This window comes from Lissotriton vulgaris, chromosome 10 (assembly GCF_964263255.1).
Source record: "Lissotriton vulgaris chromosome 10, aLisVul1.2, whole genome shotgun sequence".
NCBI lineage: Eukaryota > Metazoa > Chordata > Amphibia > Caudata > Salamandridae > Lissotriton > Lissotriton vulgaris.
In genome coordinates, this window is record NC_141698.1 from 711,936,370 (window position 1) to 711,952,758 (window position 16,389).

Below are 16,389 nucleotides of genomic sequence, written 5' to 3' on the forward strand. Positions count from 1 at the left end.
TAATGTGTGCGCTATATAAATTCGCATTAAATAAATAAAATAAACCCCAGAGAGCTACGTCACGTAGCGTCCTGCAGCCCCTGTGGCACAGGGGGTGTCCGAAACTTCCGAGTGGCCCCATTCAGCCCGAGGTTAAAGGACATTTGTGATACTCTGGGCCCCTGACACACTTCTGCAAGCGGAGGATGGCAATGGCGGAACTCAAAATTCGGTCACCCATATCTATTGGTCCTGAACTAAATGGGGCCCCATGAAGGAGCGAGGGGCCCGGGCGGTTGGAGACCCCTCCGCCGCAGGCGCCTGCGTAACACCCCTGTGGGGGGGCACCTTTTTGCGCTAGACCACTGTTGAAAGCTGTACCCCTCGTATAGTCCCCCCCCCCCCCCCATTTTTTTTTCCACTTTCGAGCTCATCCTCCAGGCAGGCGGCTTCGAGTCGCTGTGCTGCGGCGGGCTGCGCGAGGCAGCCTCGGCCCCCGGTCTCCTCTCCGTGAAAGAGAGCTCGGTGAGAGCCCGCGCGCCTGATGCGCGGAGTCAGCGCCCGTCAGGCTCCGCCCCTTCCCGCCCCCTCCGCTGGCTCCGCTCGCGCACTGGCCCCTCCCTGCCGCACGCGCACCAATCCACGGCCAGAGCAGGGCTCGTGAGGGCGCGAGGCGCTGGCTCAGCCTCAGACAGGCTGGGCTTTCTGAACAGCGCTCACTCCTGCCTGCACCCCACACTTCCCACCTGTGCCACCGCCGTCCTCACCGAGCTGCAGCCATGGGATGTATCTAGCGCCTAAAAGTGGAAACTTGCTGCGTTCCTCCTCCGCTGCACAGTCAGGAGTAAGTAACTGGATATAAAGCAACACTCACAGAGGAATCCCCACAGCCCCAGCCTAAAGCGGAGACTCACCACTAACAACAGTAGATAATATCACCATTTCTGGCCACCTCCATCTCACCCAGACAAGACCTCCATCAAACAACGCAGAGTAATCTGTACTCCAGCCAGAGGGAAGACGCGAACCTCACTAACAACCACCGCAGGTACTACCATCAGCATCCGACAAGGACGAAATTCACCTAACAAAACACGCAAAAACACCACTAACATCAAAAGCACGGAAAACAACCTTCATCCCTACCAGAGGAATAGCCAAACCCAAGACGGATTTAGATGTCAAAGCCCCCAAAGACATAGGAGATAGAGATTTGATTCGGCAAAACCCCGTGGCACTGTTGTCTTAGTGCTGTCCAACTCACTTATTCTATGAGCTATTCAGGTGTTACTGTTTTTCATGTTATAAATCACTATAAGCTGACCAGTGCTGCTGTTCCATTAGAGAAACTACCAACACATAAACCGTGGAACCTGTGCACCTCGCCAGGTAATCTGACTGACTTGCTGCTTCCATGTATGCAGTAGCCTCCAGATGGTTTGAGTTGGTGTCTCCTGTTTACTTTTCTTCTAGCTCCATTTGGAATAGCGCTTGGAGCTCTGCTCTAGTTGTAATGTGAGCTTTCATATAAATGTGATTTTGAGTTTCAGAGTGGAAGTTGTTTGGACTCTGTTGGAGGGTGTTTCGAAATATGGAATTTGAGATTCGTTACTTTTAACGTCTGCTGTTGGGGTCTTTCGAAATATTGGATTTGGGGTTCGTTACTTTTATTTGGTTGTTTGGCGCCTTCACCTTGGCTTGCAGTTGGTTGCTTTCATTCTACATGTGTTTTACATTGGTTCGGCCAGTGTCGCTTCCCCAGGGTTCAGCCCGGGGCAGGTTGGGGTGGCTTCAATGTGGGTCGCCAGGCTCTACTTGTAATGTTGTGGTCTGTTGGGGTCTCTGCTGTGAATTGTTTTAGGTCATCTGTTTATTTCTCTTTCAGTTTTTATTGACTGTGTTTGAGACTCAATTGTTGGGATGCTTTGGAACTTCTGTTGTGTGTTGTTTGGATGTCCCTCTCGGGTTGTTTTGGAGCCTCTGGTGTACACTGCTTCAGTGACTCTCAGTGGGTTGTTTTGGACCTCAGTTGCTTGGTGATTGCTTGAAATCCACCAGTTGGGTCGTTTTGGAGACTTTTTATGTAGTGATTGAAAGCCTCAAATAGGGCTATTTCAGAGGCTCTATTTTGGATACTAAAAAGCATCCAGTTGGACTGTTTTGAACCCCATTTGTGGGCTTATTGGAACTTTGTAGTTCAGTTACTTTGGACCACCTAGTGTCCCTCTCCCTCCATTTAGATTATTTTGTGGAGACTGTTATTGATTGTGCGAGAGCTTCCAAAGGGGTGGTTTTGTAGTCTGGGTTGCGGATTGCATGTGCGCCACCTGTTGGGTTATTTGGGGTCTCTATTGTGGATTGTTTAAGAGATCCCCTGGGTTTGTATTGTAGCCTCTATTGTGGAGTTTAAACAATATCCTGTTGGGTTCTTTGGAGCTGCTCTGGCAGATTGTTTGAGTCCCTGGATGATTGTGTTTGGCGCACCTGTTCCGTGATTGTTGGCGAACCTCTGGATGGTTAGGGTTGTGTTTGGTGCCTGTTTCTGTTGCATGGTTTAGTTTGCTTTAAAGCGCCCAGTTGCTTTGTTGCAGGGGTTGTGTGAAGCTTTGTTGCGAGTCTCCATCACCTAAACTTGTTTAGAAAGACAGAAAGAGTGGTCCCCCCTCAAACCCCCCACCCCCCGCCTAGAGCTTGCTGTCGACTTTTTGTGGTGGGAGAAAGCTCAAATTTGGGTTGTTTAAACTCGGAGGTATTCCTGCGTTTTCACAGGGCGTTTTAACTCTGGTTGTCCAATCCTGCTGTGGGGACACACATGCCTCTAGTGGTCCCTGTGGGTTTTATATTATATCTGACCAAGACTTTGTCCAGGGGCTGTAACACTTCGGCTGGCATCATACACAAACTAAATGTTGGTATTTAAGCACTATATATGGAACACTATATATGGAACACGGCGCTAAAAAAAGAAAACCAAACGCAGCGATCGGTTCGCGTTATTTCCCTGGGTCCCCCGGGTTATTTGCCTGGTGCACATGACCGATCCTTCGCCTTAATCCTCCAGCATCTGTAATCGCGTTGGCAGATCTGCGTGCAGTGTAATCTCGACAGGATTAGAGCGCAACTGTGGATGGGGGCAGCGGTGTCACCTGCCGGCCAGATACAAGCAGGCAGAATAGAGTTTACAGAGGAGCCCCGTGTTTTGATCCCTCCAGCACACACATGTTGCCATCATATTCGAAGTCACGCGCACGCACGCGCACTGCTTGAGCCCTCTGGGTCTGATACAGCCAGGGCGCAGGGAGATGCGCAGAACTGGGGGCCACAGTGAGTGAAATGACATGAGAGTGGGGCCGTTCTGTGGGAGGGTTAATGTCTACGCTGGGGGCCGTGCCTGCTTCTGAAGACGGGCAGGTCATTCCGTGCCAGCCTGAGCCCGGAGGTGGTTTGGCACACAGCAGGCGCACACAGCAGCCCCAAGGCACGGATGTCCTCCCCCGGCCAAGGTGTTTTATAGATAAAGTTAGGCGCCCCTGGAGCTTTCCCTCTCCGGGGTTCGGCGTGGGCTGTGCAGGGGGAGGGTGTGGGCGGCCCGCCCCATGAGGCAGGGAGGGCTGGAGCCAGGGATCCATGTGGAAACAGACCGTGGGAAGCGCCAGTCCCGCGTGGATTAAGTCACAGTCTTGGACGGAGAGCTGGAGGAAGCCTCGGGGTATGTGGCCGAGCCTACTTCCGCCCCTGCCTGGTAGTCAGCATCCTTCAGCGCCTGAAGGCGGGGGGTCTTGGGACTGAGAGCTGGCAGGAGAGCCCGCAGCCTGCTTCTGCTCCACACACACAGGCTGGGTGGCAGGGGTGGCAAGGGGAGTCTGCTGGGTCCCCGGGGGCTGTCTAGGCGCACGGAGCTGTCACTGACCTCTCCCTTTTCCCTCCTCTCCAGGGCACCAGGGAGCCTGTCCGCGCCTTCCTGTTGAGGCTCCGAGGAGGGGCGCTCTGCCGTCTTGGCTCTGCCGCGGGGTGAGAAGAGCGAGCCTTGGAGCGGAACAAGTGCGAGGCGCGCGGGAGCAAGGAGCCGTGGCCGAGGGCTGGAGGATGCGGACCTAGAGGGCAGCGCGCTGGACTCTGCGCACCGGGACCGGGGAAACTGGAGGACTGCGGACTCTTCCACCCACAGCACACCCCGGACTTGGGGGGCAGTGCACGCCGGACCTGGGGGCATTGCACGCCGGACCTGGGGGACAGTGAACGCCGGACCTGAGGGACAGTGCACGCCGGAACTGAGGGACAGTGCACGCCGGAACTGGGGGCAGTGCACGCCGGACCTGGGGGGCTGCACACTCTCTAACAGCACGCCCCGGAGCTAGGGGACACCACAAGCCGACTCTGCATACCCTGGACCTAGGGGACAGTGCACGCCGCCCCTGCACACCCTGGACTCACCACCCCTGGGGCTCATCCTGGGTCTGCGGATTGGCCGCTTCTAGGCGCTCTGAGGATTCTGCTGGTTGGTCTTTCTGTACAAGCCCAGGATGCCCCGAGCTGGACTCGTCGTGCCCTGGTTGCTGCTGGCCCTGGCAGCGCCCGGGGCTCTGAGCAACGGTGAGTGAGCCAAACGTGTTCATGCATGTTCATGCATGTTGCATTGCTGCCCACATGTATGTCATCTATGGGGTAAGGGTCAGGGTGGGGGTTCAAGGTCTGGCGATAAGGGTGTTTTTGGTAATAAGAGTCACAGGTCACACATAAAGGGAGTTTTACGGGCATGTCTCCAAGAGTCACACTGAAAAACAAATATTAACAAATATTACGCACGCTCCTGAAACCCACACGGATTGTGTGACCTCTTACGTTTAGGGTAGTATTTAATGCGCGGTCGATTAGACATCTTTTAACGAGAGGTGGAATACCTGTATTTTGGAGTTTGTCACCTTCATACACAAAGATGGTATATGATGTTTCCACTCTGTCACGTTCAACATTGTTGGTGGTGGTGTTACGGTCAGGTATGAGGAACAGGCGTCTTAATCAGAGTTTGGCTGCATTTTATAAACAGATTTTGGGGAAAAAAACAGTGCTAGACACCCTCCAAGAGTGTCTCGTTCAAACATGTGTAGTAGTGGCAATTAATGCGCACCCGGACAGGAACAAACACACACACACAAGCGCACACACACAGATAGGCTCAACACAGACAAATACACACAGGCATACACAGACACGCACAGGCGCACACACATAGACACACGGTAAATGAATGAAAATGCAAAGCTACGAGCAGGACGACCAGTGCCCCACAATTGAGAAGGGTCCTTTGTCATAAATAAATCCCTGGCCCCTACATTAACGGACCCCATCACCCCCCCCCCCCCCCCCCCCACTCCCCCTCTGTTAATAATCCAGGGCTCTGGACGGATCTGTGAACCGATAGGAGTCATTTCAGTCTGAACCCCAAAGCAGCCATAAATGTGGTGTTTTTTCGTGCGCTGGTTTCTTGCGTGGAATGTGACCCACAATTTGTACCCTTGCCCGCCGTTTTTGCGCGCTGCCTTCCCCACGACGAAGGGGTGAGGCGAGGCGCTGCCTGCCCCTCTCCGGAGACGTGCTTTGAAGGGCCTGCTTTGCATATATGTCATAACATTGACAACATGAAAAATCCCCTCAGAATGTGTGAACCTCGGTGTTGTCGTTCACCTCACGAGACAGACCGTTCAGCCCAGGTTGCGGATGTTATGAGTGAGCGGGGACGCGAGGACTGTGAGGAAACCGCAAACCACCCTCTCTGGGCACAGACACAGGCACGCTAATTGTGTTCACTACTGGTACACACTCTGCCAGCGCTGGCAGACAATCTAACGCACAGGGAATATAACATATGCCAAAGATCACACTAGGGCAGACCAGGAGGAGCTGGGAGACACAATGTAACACCATTTATGTATGTGTGGGACACTTTTTGCTTATAAAGCTCTGGGTATCACAGTTCTGTCGCTTCAGGGCGCTGGGAGTCGTGGTATACGTGTGCGGTGTGATCAGCAGATGGCGTGTGAGTGTTATTCCTGGCGCTCAGTCAGCAGGGCCGGGCGGCTGTCTAATCTTGATAAGATATACACTGGGCGTGTATGGCCGTCTGCACGAGGCTGACCTAGAGTCCCAGACAGACAGCGCGACCAGGGGATCCCCTATCACACTGCAGGGCACAACTGCCGCACAACCACTCTGGCCCATAGGCCACACCACCGCTTAAGAGCATAGGAGATCCGGGTTCGACTCAGACACCTTATGTTTATTTACACTGACTGGATCACATGTGTTCTTGTGGCTGTTGTTTGTCTTTAGAACCAAGATACCGGGGTCCGATCCCGGCTTTCCCCAAAATTGTGTGATCTGTGGCAAAACAGTTTAAACCCCTTTGCCTTGCATTACTCATCTGCCAAAACTTGGAGCGTTTGAAACAGATTGTTTCACACATTTAGACAATAATCGGCGATTCTTTTGAGGGTGGGTTCAGTTTGTGGTAACTGCTCCACACACAGTAACCAGTCCCTCACTGGCAGGCAGAGGACCGCCGGCAGACTTGGGGTGAACCGGGCAGGGCCTAGACTTGGGGGTACTCCATCTCAGCAGCTTTGGAGCGGGTACCCCAGGGAGTGCTCACTGCATTCCCAGCCTCAGGCGATCACAACACTCAGGTCCGAGCGCCCTGCGACCAGACAGTTAAAGGCCTCTGTCCTCACGGGTCTGCCTCGCCGAGGCCCCGACAGAGCCGAGCCCGGGCCGTTTATCTTATCGCTTGTCTGCCTTCGAGGCCACGATAGTAATGCGTGGGGGCCGCCTTAGTGCCAGGGTCTGGCAGGTCCCAGTCCGCCTCCCCTGGAGCCCGGGCAGAGGCCGAGGCCTCCTTTTGTCCACCGGTGTTACTTCCTCAGAGGCGGAGTGACCCCGCTGGACCTGCCCAGGCCTCTGTCTCTTCGGTCCCGTCCCCTGACGCCCGGGCAGGGCCTGCGCCTGCTCTTCCTCGATGCACCGCCTCAGACCGACCGGAAGGAGCCTCTGCCTCTCCAGCCCACCTCCCTTGAACCCCGGGCTCGCCTTCCTCCCTGTCGCTGCCTCCGAGGTCCCTGGAGCAGGGAGCGCGGCCTGTCAGGTGACTCTGCTAGGCCCTGCTCCGGGCCACCGGCCACCAGGGGCCCGTCCGGGTGTTATACCGCACCGTGGGCTGGAAGCCAGGGCCGCCCGGCATCTCTGCTGTCTCCAGCTATCAGCATGGAGCTCCCTTCGGACCCTGGCTCGAGCTGCTAAAGCGCAATAAAAGAGCGGGGTCTGACAGGTGTAAAGGCGCACACGCCTCACGTGCACTTACAGGAGCAGGCTCGGGCGGCTGGGCCCTGTAAGCCCTGTAAACCTGTTTAAGAACGTATCCCTTGGTCCCAACTCTTCCTTGTGGTTGCGGATTATGCGTTTATTACAAATGAAAATGATAGAAACCCCAAGGAACATAGCGAGGCACATTGACCCCGAGTGGTACCGCAGGCTCCCGCAGTCCTTGTAGGTGCAGGTGCGCCCCCAGCCCCTCGAGCCCCTCGGCCCCCCAGTCCTTCAGAGCGTGGCCCGTTCCACTCCAAGGCCAATGAATGGGATATGGGAGACTTGGGGGGGGGGGGGGCTTACTTTCTGCAAGGGGTGCATGATTTAATGTCATACTACTGCCTTGACCATAATAAAATGGCTATAGGGGGAGTGGTGTGTGTGCTGTGCATGTGTGCTGTGTCACTGATGCGCATGTTTAAAAGACTGACATCTGTGCAGGTTTTAAGTCTTAGGGTGAGGGCTGTGTTGTCTCCCTGGAGTCCTCAGATGCAACCCCTCCTTCTCCTGTTTCAAAAGGGACCTCAAACTCCATCTCCTTAACAAATACTTTCCGGAACATCGTCAACTAACATAGACCTCAATATTCCGAACTGACTCCCATTCAAGGATTGTTGGTGAACGGACTATGCTAATCACCTTGGTTTTTTGGCACAGTTATTTATTGTTCATGCTGTATTCTTTATCCGTTGTTTGCTTACTGACTGTCAGCCTTCTGGGTAAGACACGGCCCTTCTGTTTTTCACAATGTGTATGTGAAGCGCTCTGATACCTACGGGTCTAGCTAGCACTATACAAAACTTTTAAAATTTAAAAATTTAAAAAAAACCTGTCAAGTCTAAACAGTGGGAGTTCTAGGCCTCTGCCAGGCTCAGGTTGCAGGATGCGCACCACTTAAAGGCTAAATGTTGCAGGTTCACCCCCTCCGGCTCTATAAACCATAACAACTTAGGATGTGGGCTGTAGAACCCTTTTAAATTGTGGGGGCGGGGGCAGCTCACTGTTACGTGGATAAAGGGTGGGTGGGGGGTGGGGGGGGGCAGGACCCACCTAAAGGGCTTTGCCTACGTTTGGGAGGTGTGTAGCTTCAGAGTGCCTCGAGGCAGGGCCCTTATGTGGGAGGGTCAGAAGTAGGGTCTTGTGCACTCAGCTTATCAGGGCCACGCACGCCTTCCACACGTGTGTTCGTAGAGTAAAGCGTAGGCCGACCTGGTAACATATGATAGGGCAACTGAAGGCGACTCACTGGCTTATGCCCTGGAGGTGCCCTGTAACAGAACGCCATCTTTTTATTCCTGATAACAGTTTTTCTGCTTAGGGTGAGGGAGGAGCCACGTGAAGGTTTTTTTTCTTCCAGAGGCCCCAGCATTAATTGACCCGCCCTACTGCAAGGGGCAAGGCCCACGTGCCGAATGATTTTCATTTTCACCTGTGCCTTCCCTGGAGCAGGTTAAAGTGGGCTCGAGGTTCCTCAGCCCAGCTGACTGGTGTGTTGTTTTGTTGTCTTGCAAAGCACCGAGACACGCACACAACCACGCGTGCGCGCCCCCCATCCTGTCATTTCACCCTGAACCCCTCTGTGCCAGCGGCAGAGCTGCTGAAGGTACTTTATAAACCGAGCAGCCAAGTGAGCAGAGCGCGGCGCCCTGCCCAGATAAATAGCCCCTGCAAGTCAAACAAAAACACCAGTCACTGAACAAACAGCCTAATCCGTCCTCTTTATTCTTCCTAATGTATTGCAAATTATTCCTCCAAAGCCCGTAGCTCTATGCATTTTTGATGCGCTCCTCGGCTTTCATTTCCATATGACCTGCTTTCCTTGAGTACGGGCTCTCGGTGCGACGCGGTGTTCTTGCTGAGAGCGAGGGAAGCTGCTGCCCTTCCTCGGGGAATCTATTAAAAGTGTTGGATCCGATTTTATGCGAACAATTACCGCGGAAAGGTGATGCGTGGAGACTTCCTGGAGCCGCACGTGCTGGGGGGCGTGCGCCTGTTGTCGAGGAACTGGGTGAAGGGGAGAGTGTGGGGTGAGATGTTGCTGCATAAGAGAGTACTGGGACCAGAGGGGCGAATGCACTGCTCACGGGAGAGGGGCTTGGAGCTCATGGGGTAGGGGGTGAATGTGAGGTTGTGCGGGGTGAATGTGCCACCTTGCCACCGGGAGATGAAACATGGGTGTCTAATCTGTGGGTACACCTGTGTGGGCTGGGAAGGTACAGGTGGCTGAATCGGGCGCAGTACTCAGGCGTGGGGCCAGGGCTCATGCTACCCACTCTGCATCACCTGCGGATATCGAAGACATGGAAACTGGGCACCACTGGGTGGCAACACCCACAGGTGCTAGTTCGTACAGCGGCACACTCAGGTGCCAGAGGCTGGGGTGCCGGTGGTGGATACCCTTCGCAATTGCAGGGATGCTGATTATGCAGCAGCTCTCACGTGTGCCTGAGGCTGTGGTGCTGATGGTAAAGTACCATCCCCAAGTGCCAGAGACAGGGATGCTGATTGTGCAGAAGCTCCCACTTGTGCCAGAGGCATGGATGCTGATTATGCAGCAGCCCTCACGTATGCCTGAGGCTGTGGTGCTGATGGTGGAGTACCATCCCCAAGTGCTAGAGACAGGGATGCTGATTGTGCAGAAGCTCCCACTGGTGCCAGAGGCTTGGATGCTGATTATGCAGCAGCCCTCACGTATGCCTGAGGCTGTGGTGCTGATGGTAGAGTACCATCCCCAGGTGCCAGAGACAGGGATGCTGATTGTGCAGAAGCTCCCACTGGTGCCAGAGGCATGGATGCTGATTATGCAGCAGCTCTCACGTGTGCATGAGGCTGTGGTGCTGATGGTAGAGTACCATTCCCAGGTGCCAGAGACAGGGATGCTGATTGTGCAGAAGCTCCCACTGGTGCCAGAGGCATGGATGCTGATTATGCAGCAGCTCTGACGTGTGCCTGAGGCTGTGGTGCTGATGGTAGAGTACCATCCCCAGGTGCCAGAGGCATGGATGCTGATTATGCAGCAGCTCTGACGTGTGCCTGAGGCTGTGCTGCTGATGGTAGAGTACCATCCCCAGGTGCCAGAGACAGGGATGCTGATTGTGCAAAAGCACCCACTGGTGCCAGAGGCATGGATGCTGATTAAGCAGCAGCTCTCACGTGTGCCTGAGGCTGTGGTGCTGATGGTAGAGTACCATCCCCAGGTGCCATAGACAGGGATGATGATTGTGCAGAAGCTCCCACTGGTGCAGAGGCTTGGATGCTGATTATGCAGCAGCTCTCACGTGTGCCTGAGGCTGTGGTGCTAATGGTAGAATACCATCCCCAGATGCCAGAGACAGGGATGCTGATTGTGCAGAAGCTCCCACTGGTGCCAGAGGCTTGGATGCTGATTATGCAGCATCTCTCACGTGTGCCTGTGGCTGTGGTGCTGATGGTAGAGTACCATCCCCAGGTGCCAGAGACAGGGATGCTGATTGTGCAGAAGCTCCCACTGGTGCCAGAGGCTTGGATGCTGATTATGCAGCATCTCTCACGTGTGCCTGTGGCTGTGGTGCTGATGGTAGAGTACCATCCCCAGGTGCCAGAGACAGGGATGCTGATTGTGCAGAAGCTCCCACTGGTGCCAGAGGCTTGGATGCTGATTATGCAGCAGCTCTCACGTGTGCCTGAGGCTGTGGTGCTGATGGTAGAGTACCATCCCCAGGTGCCAGAGGCAGGGATGTTGATTGTGCAGAAGCTCCCATTGGTGCCAGAGGCATGGATGCTGATTATGCAGCAGCTCTCACGTGTGCCTGAGGCTGTGGTGCTGATGGTAGAGTACCATCCCCAGGTGCCAGAGGCAGGGATGCTGATTGTGCAGAAGCTCCCACTGGTGCCAGAGGCATGGATGATGATTATGCAGCAGCTCTCACGTGTGCCTGAGGCTGTGGTGCTGATGGTAGAGTACCATCCCCAGGTGCCAGAGGCAGGGATGTTGATTGTGCAGAAGCTCCCATTGGTGCCAGAGGCATGGATGCTGATTATGCAGCAGCTCTCACGTGTGCCTGAGGCTGTGGTGCTGATGGTAGAGTACCATCCCCAGGTGCCAGAGGCAGGGATGCTGATTGTGCAGAAGCTCCCACTGGTGCCAGAGGCACGGATGCTGATTATGCAGCAGCTCTCACGTGTGCCTGTGGCTGTGGTGCTGATGGTAGAGTACCATCCCCAGGTGCCAGAGACAGGGATGCTGATTGTGCAGAAGCTCCCACTGGTGCCAGAGGCTTGGATGCTGATTATGCAGCAGCTCTCACGTGTGCCTGAGGCTGTGGTGCTGATGGTAGAGCACCATCCCCAGGTGCCAGAGACAGGGATGCTGATTGTGCAGAAGCTCCCACTGGTGCCAGAGGCATGGATGCTGATTATGCAGCAGCTCTCACGTGTGCCTGAGGCTGTGGTGTTGATGGTAGAATACCATTCCCAGGTGCCAGAGGCAGGGATGCTGATTATGCAGCAGCTCTCACTGGTGCCAGAGGCACAGATGCTGATTATGCAGCAGCTCTCATGTGTGCCTGAGGCTGTGGTGCTGATGGTAGAGTACCATCCCCAGGTGCCAGAGACAGGGATGCTGATTTTGCAGAAGCTCCCACTGGTGCCAGAGGCACGGATGCTGATTATGCAGCAGCTCTGACGTGTGCCTGAGGCTGTGGTGCTGATGGTAGAGTACCATCCCCAGGTGCCAGAGACAGGGATGCTGATTGTGCAGAAGCTCCCACTGGTGCCAGAGGCTTGGATGCTGATTATGCAGCAGCTCTCACGTGTGCCTGAGGCTGTGGTGCTGATGTTAGAGTACCATACCCAGGTGCCAGAGACAGGGATGCTGGTTGTGCAAAAGCACCCACTGGTGCAAGAGGGATGGATGCTGATTATGCAGCAGCTCTCAAGCATGCCTGAGGCAGTGGTGTCGAGGGTGGAATAGCACTCTTAGGTGCCTGAGGCTCGGGCGCTGATTGTGTAGTCAGGGGTGTAACGCCGACCCTCTGCAGCCCCAGTCGCACATGGGCCCTCCACCTTTTCAGGGGACCCCATCCATTCTGTCAAGAGGACTAACCTGCACTCCTATGGTCTGTGGGGGCGATCAAGCGAGGGTCTTCAGAAGATAAGTTCCCAACTCTCAATAGCCCCTGCACCCAGATTCCTCTGAGCCCAGGAACGAAAGGGAAAGGGGAAGTGGATAACAAACAAGAGAGGCTGCCACACCCTGGTGTCGTCTAGGTTTGGTTGAGTTGAGGACACCTGCAAAAGTAACCACAAATTAATACGTCCCTTCAAGGAGTGGAATTCACCATTCACAATACACAGTTCCAGCAACTTTACTCTTCTACGATATCATTGTTTCAAGCTGTACCTGATAAGAGTGTGGATTGAGCTGCTCTCCTTGGTTGACTCAGATGACAATGGAGAATGACGTCTTACTCTGCAAATGCCAGGACATTACTTGGTGTGTGTGTGGATAAGGGTATAACCTATATGCGCATATATTATAACCCCTAAACACTTCTCCGACTGGATACAGTTCTAGGATGAAGTGGATACACCTGATGGATATGAGGAATCCCAACTGGAGGTCCGCAAGAACAATTCTCAAAGTCTCTGAGGTGATTAGTTGAACGCTCTAGTGAATCGAACAAACAAAGTCTCATGTGACTCTAGCACCAGAGTTCAAAGGTACGCTCACAGGAAGAGTTCAAGTGCTGGTCGCTGACGGAGAACCTGAAGGAACTGAACTGGTATGACTACTGACGAGAACTGACTCAGCAACCAGTTCCACAAAGTCTTTATTCCAATGAGCAATATATGTTTGACGTACTTGGTCGAGGAAACCAAAACTGAAGGATCATCCGCTAGGAGCTGTCCGTAGCGGCTTACCTCACAACTGCTGAGGCGGAGGGTCAAAGCAGGACAAAAGCTGCGACTCCGGAATGACCCGAAACAGGCTGTGAGGAGCTGACAAAATCGAATCTTCTTCGGAATGACAAAGTCCAAAAGAACGGCAGCCAGAATGAGAATCTGAGGAGACTCTCCGGAATGCTGCCGCTCGCTTCAGTATGACGGTTGAAGTGCGCAGTACTCTGGAATGGAGCGCACAAAATGGCCGCTCGAATTGTGAAAGGCTAGAACGCTAACCTTGCGCTAAAGCGGCACAGCGCTGCCTTGACCTGCCGAGTATACCGTTCTTGCCTCAATGAATTTCTGCAACCACAGGAACGGTAATACCACGGAAATTCTTTGAGTCTTATTCCTGGCAGTGGGGCACAACGAGTTGACACCAGGGCGGGCTTGACACATTCATCCCGAGGCAAATGAACGTCAGTGGGATATGGGATACTCAGGGGCCCCCTCAGTACAATCTGGAGGTTGACTCCACCATTTCACGTTATGCCACTCTGTGCAGCAGCTCCCGCAGGTCCTAGACCCAGGGATGCTGATTGTGAAGAAGCTCTCACATGTACTGACAGCAGACCATCACCCACAGTTGCGAGATGCAGTGATGATGATAAGTACCACAGGTGCCAGAGTAGCTGGTGCTGGTGATGTGTACCATCCACAGGTGCTAGTGGCATGGGAGCTGATTATTCAGCAGCTCATTCCAGTGCCACAGACCTATGTGCTGATTGTTTAGCAGATTCCACATGTTCCAGAAGTAGGGATCGGGGCTTTAAGTGGAATGAAAAAAGTAAGGGGTCTCTAAAAGAGGGAGTGGCCTATGTAATTAAGGGCGTGGCTTGATTCTCAAATAGTGAGACTTTAAATGAAACCTGACTGGTGTCTGTGGAAGGGGCGGAGGGTCTGAGTCACTCATGTTCACTCTATGCTAGACATGTGCACCCTTTTTCACTTCACGCCTTCCATCTGTATACCCTACACCTCTTCCCTCTTTAGAACCCTCTGTTCACTCTCTCCAGGCTGCACTTCCTCACATCTCCTTCACTTCACCACCCCAAACACAACACACTCACCCTTAAGCACTGCAGTTTCTTTTACTTTTGCCTTGTCAATATTTTGACAACTGTGTATCTCTTTTACACACATTTGTACAGAATCACAATTGAAACTGGAATACATGACTGTTGCTCTGTGCAGTCTGCATTTTGACACACTGACAGGCACTGAGAGAAACTCTCAATGCCTTCAGCCTAAACACCAGACCTGTCAATCATGGCCCCTTATACAAAAACAGAGCAACCTGGAAATAGCAACCACTCGCAGGGGAATGCAAGAGTAAGAAGAAGGACTGTGCAGGAGTTCCCACAAGTCCCAGAATCAGCCATGCTGACTGCGCAGCCGCACCTAAAGGCATCAGAGAAAGTTGCGCTGACTGGCAGCAGCGCCCATGGGCGCCAGAGGCCGAGGGGCTGGCGAGGGGGTACGGCCCACATGTGCCGGAAGGCAGGGCGCTGATTGTTTTTTTTTTTTTGCATGTTTATATAGGGCGAACTGGACTCAAAGGTATTGGAGCGCTTTACATGAGCACCAGTTACGTTATGCAAGGACGCATTCATTTTTGGTAGACATGGGGAGATTAAGGGATTTGCCCAGGATGCTGAGCCCATGCTGAGGCTCGAACCTTGTTCCCCACCTCCAAAGTTGGCCGCTCTGGCCATGGGGCCACATCCACTCCCCTGATTTAGCAACTGCGCCCAAAGGTGCCAGAGAAGGGTGCTGAATGCGCAGCAGCTCCCAGCGGCGCCTGAGGCCGGAGTGCTGAATTCCAGTGTGCACGGTCGTGCAGTGACTGCACAGAGCAGTGGGTGGCGCTAGATTCAGGGGGTTGTACCTGGGGGGAGGAGGGGGGGGGGCAGCGCATGCTGCTGAAGTTGAACAGGCTGAGTGAGATGAACGTCTATGTCTTTACTGCTCTGTCTTTGGAAACGTGATCGGTGTGCTGCACTTGAGGGCCTGCTCTCTCCCTCCTTCCATATGAAGTGCCCCTCGCAGACCCCTTGGGAGAGGGTTGCAGCCCTTCAGGGGGTCCATTAGGCCCAAGACCAATGAATAGCAGTGAGATATGGGAGACTCGGGGGGGGGGGGGGCGCTCATTACATTCTGCGAGGGGCCCCATCATGTGCTGTTACGCCCTTTCACCTGTCTAGTGTCCCGGGCTGCTACTCCGCGGGAAAGCTAGACCCACTGAGGCACGGGTTCACTGTTGTCTCCATTAGATGACAAATACCTCGGAGAGCCAATCGTGGGTGTCGTAGGCAGCTCAGTGGCATTTCCTGTGTGAACAAAAACACTACTCTTGGGGGCGACCTGTTTGCTGCACAGCAGCTTCAGGCGCCCCCTTGCGGTGGGCCGGAACGGTGGTGCCCCGGAGAAGCAGGACCACCAGGCCAGTCTCCGGGACCTCCAGGGCTCTTCTTGCTGGTATACATTTTGAATTTGAAACCATGGCCCCAGCCCCCCTGACCGGAAATGGCTGTGCCACCAGTGGCCTAGAGGGGCCCAAGTCTGTCCCTGCGCCTACCAAGGGGGTCGGGTGATGTCGCCCAACATCCGGCCTTGGTGCTCTGGCCGCCTATCACCGGTGCCAGCAAAGGTCCGTTTTCCGCCACCAAATGCCGAGAGTGGTGCAGCAAATGTGCCTGGGTGGCCCTTATTAAAAAAAAGCGCTCCGCACAGCTCCCGTCGGTTCACACACTTTTCCCTTAAGATTTCGCACCAGGGTCAGCTCTCAAGTTATTTTTTAACCCCATCCATTTTCGGAGAGCGCGGTCCCATACTCCCATTGTTTCAAGCGCCTTATCACTCCCCGGGCTGCCTCCAGATAAGGCGCTGCATTCCCCGTGTTTGTCCTCAGCCGGCCTGCAGCCTCTCGAGGAGCCTCCAATTAGGAGCAGACGTGTTTATCTTCCTGCGCCATTGCTTTGATAGGCTCGACATGCGCGGGCAGGCCTCCTCTGAAGGGGCAGCGAAGCCCACTCCCTTCTACCGGCCCGACTGCACCCACTTTCCTGTGCCTGGCTCCCTCCAGATCTGGGGTGCCGCAGGCCCCGCTGGAGAGGTCAGATGGGCGGA

The 16,389-nt window shown here is 54.3% G+C and overlaps 1 protein-coding gene across 2 annotated transcripts in view; it reads left to right on the forward strand.

Annotated features, from left to right (window-relative positions):
- The first annotated feature begins 694 nt into the window (after nt 1-694).
- Nucleotides 695-16,389, forward strand: part of NRP1 (neuropilin 1) — a 229,333-nt gene continuing 213,638 nt past the window's right edge. The window contains exons 1-2 of one of the 2 annotated variants that reach the window (XM_086941540.1): nt 695-823; nt 3,914-4,572. In XM_086941540.1, coding sequence (XP_086797666.1) covers nt 4,503-4,572 — 70 coding nt within the window. In that variant the 5' untranslated portion in view covers nt 695-823; nt 3,914-4,502. Of the gene's footprint in view, nt 824-3,573; nt 3,689-3,913; nt 4,573-16,389 lie in introns of those variants that run through there. The other variant, XM_086941541.1, reaches the window with a different exon arrangement.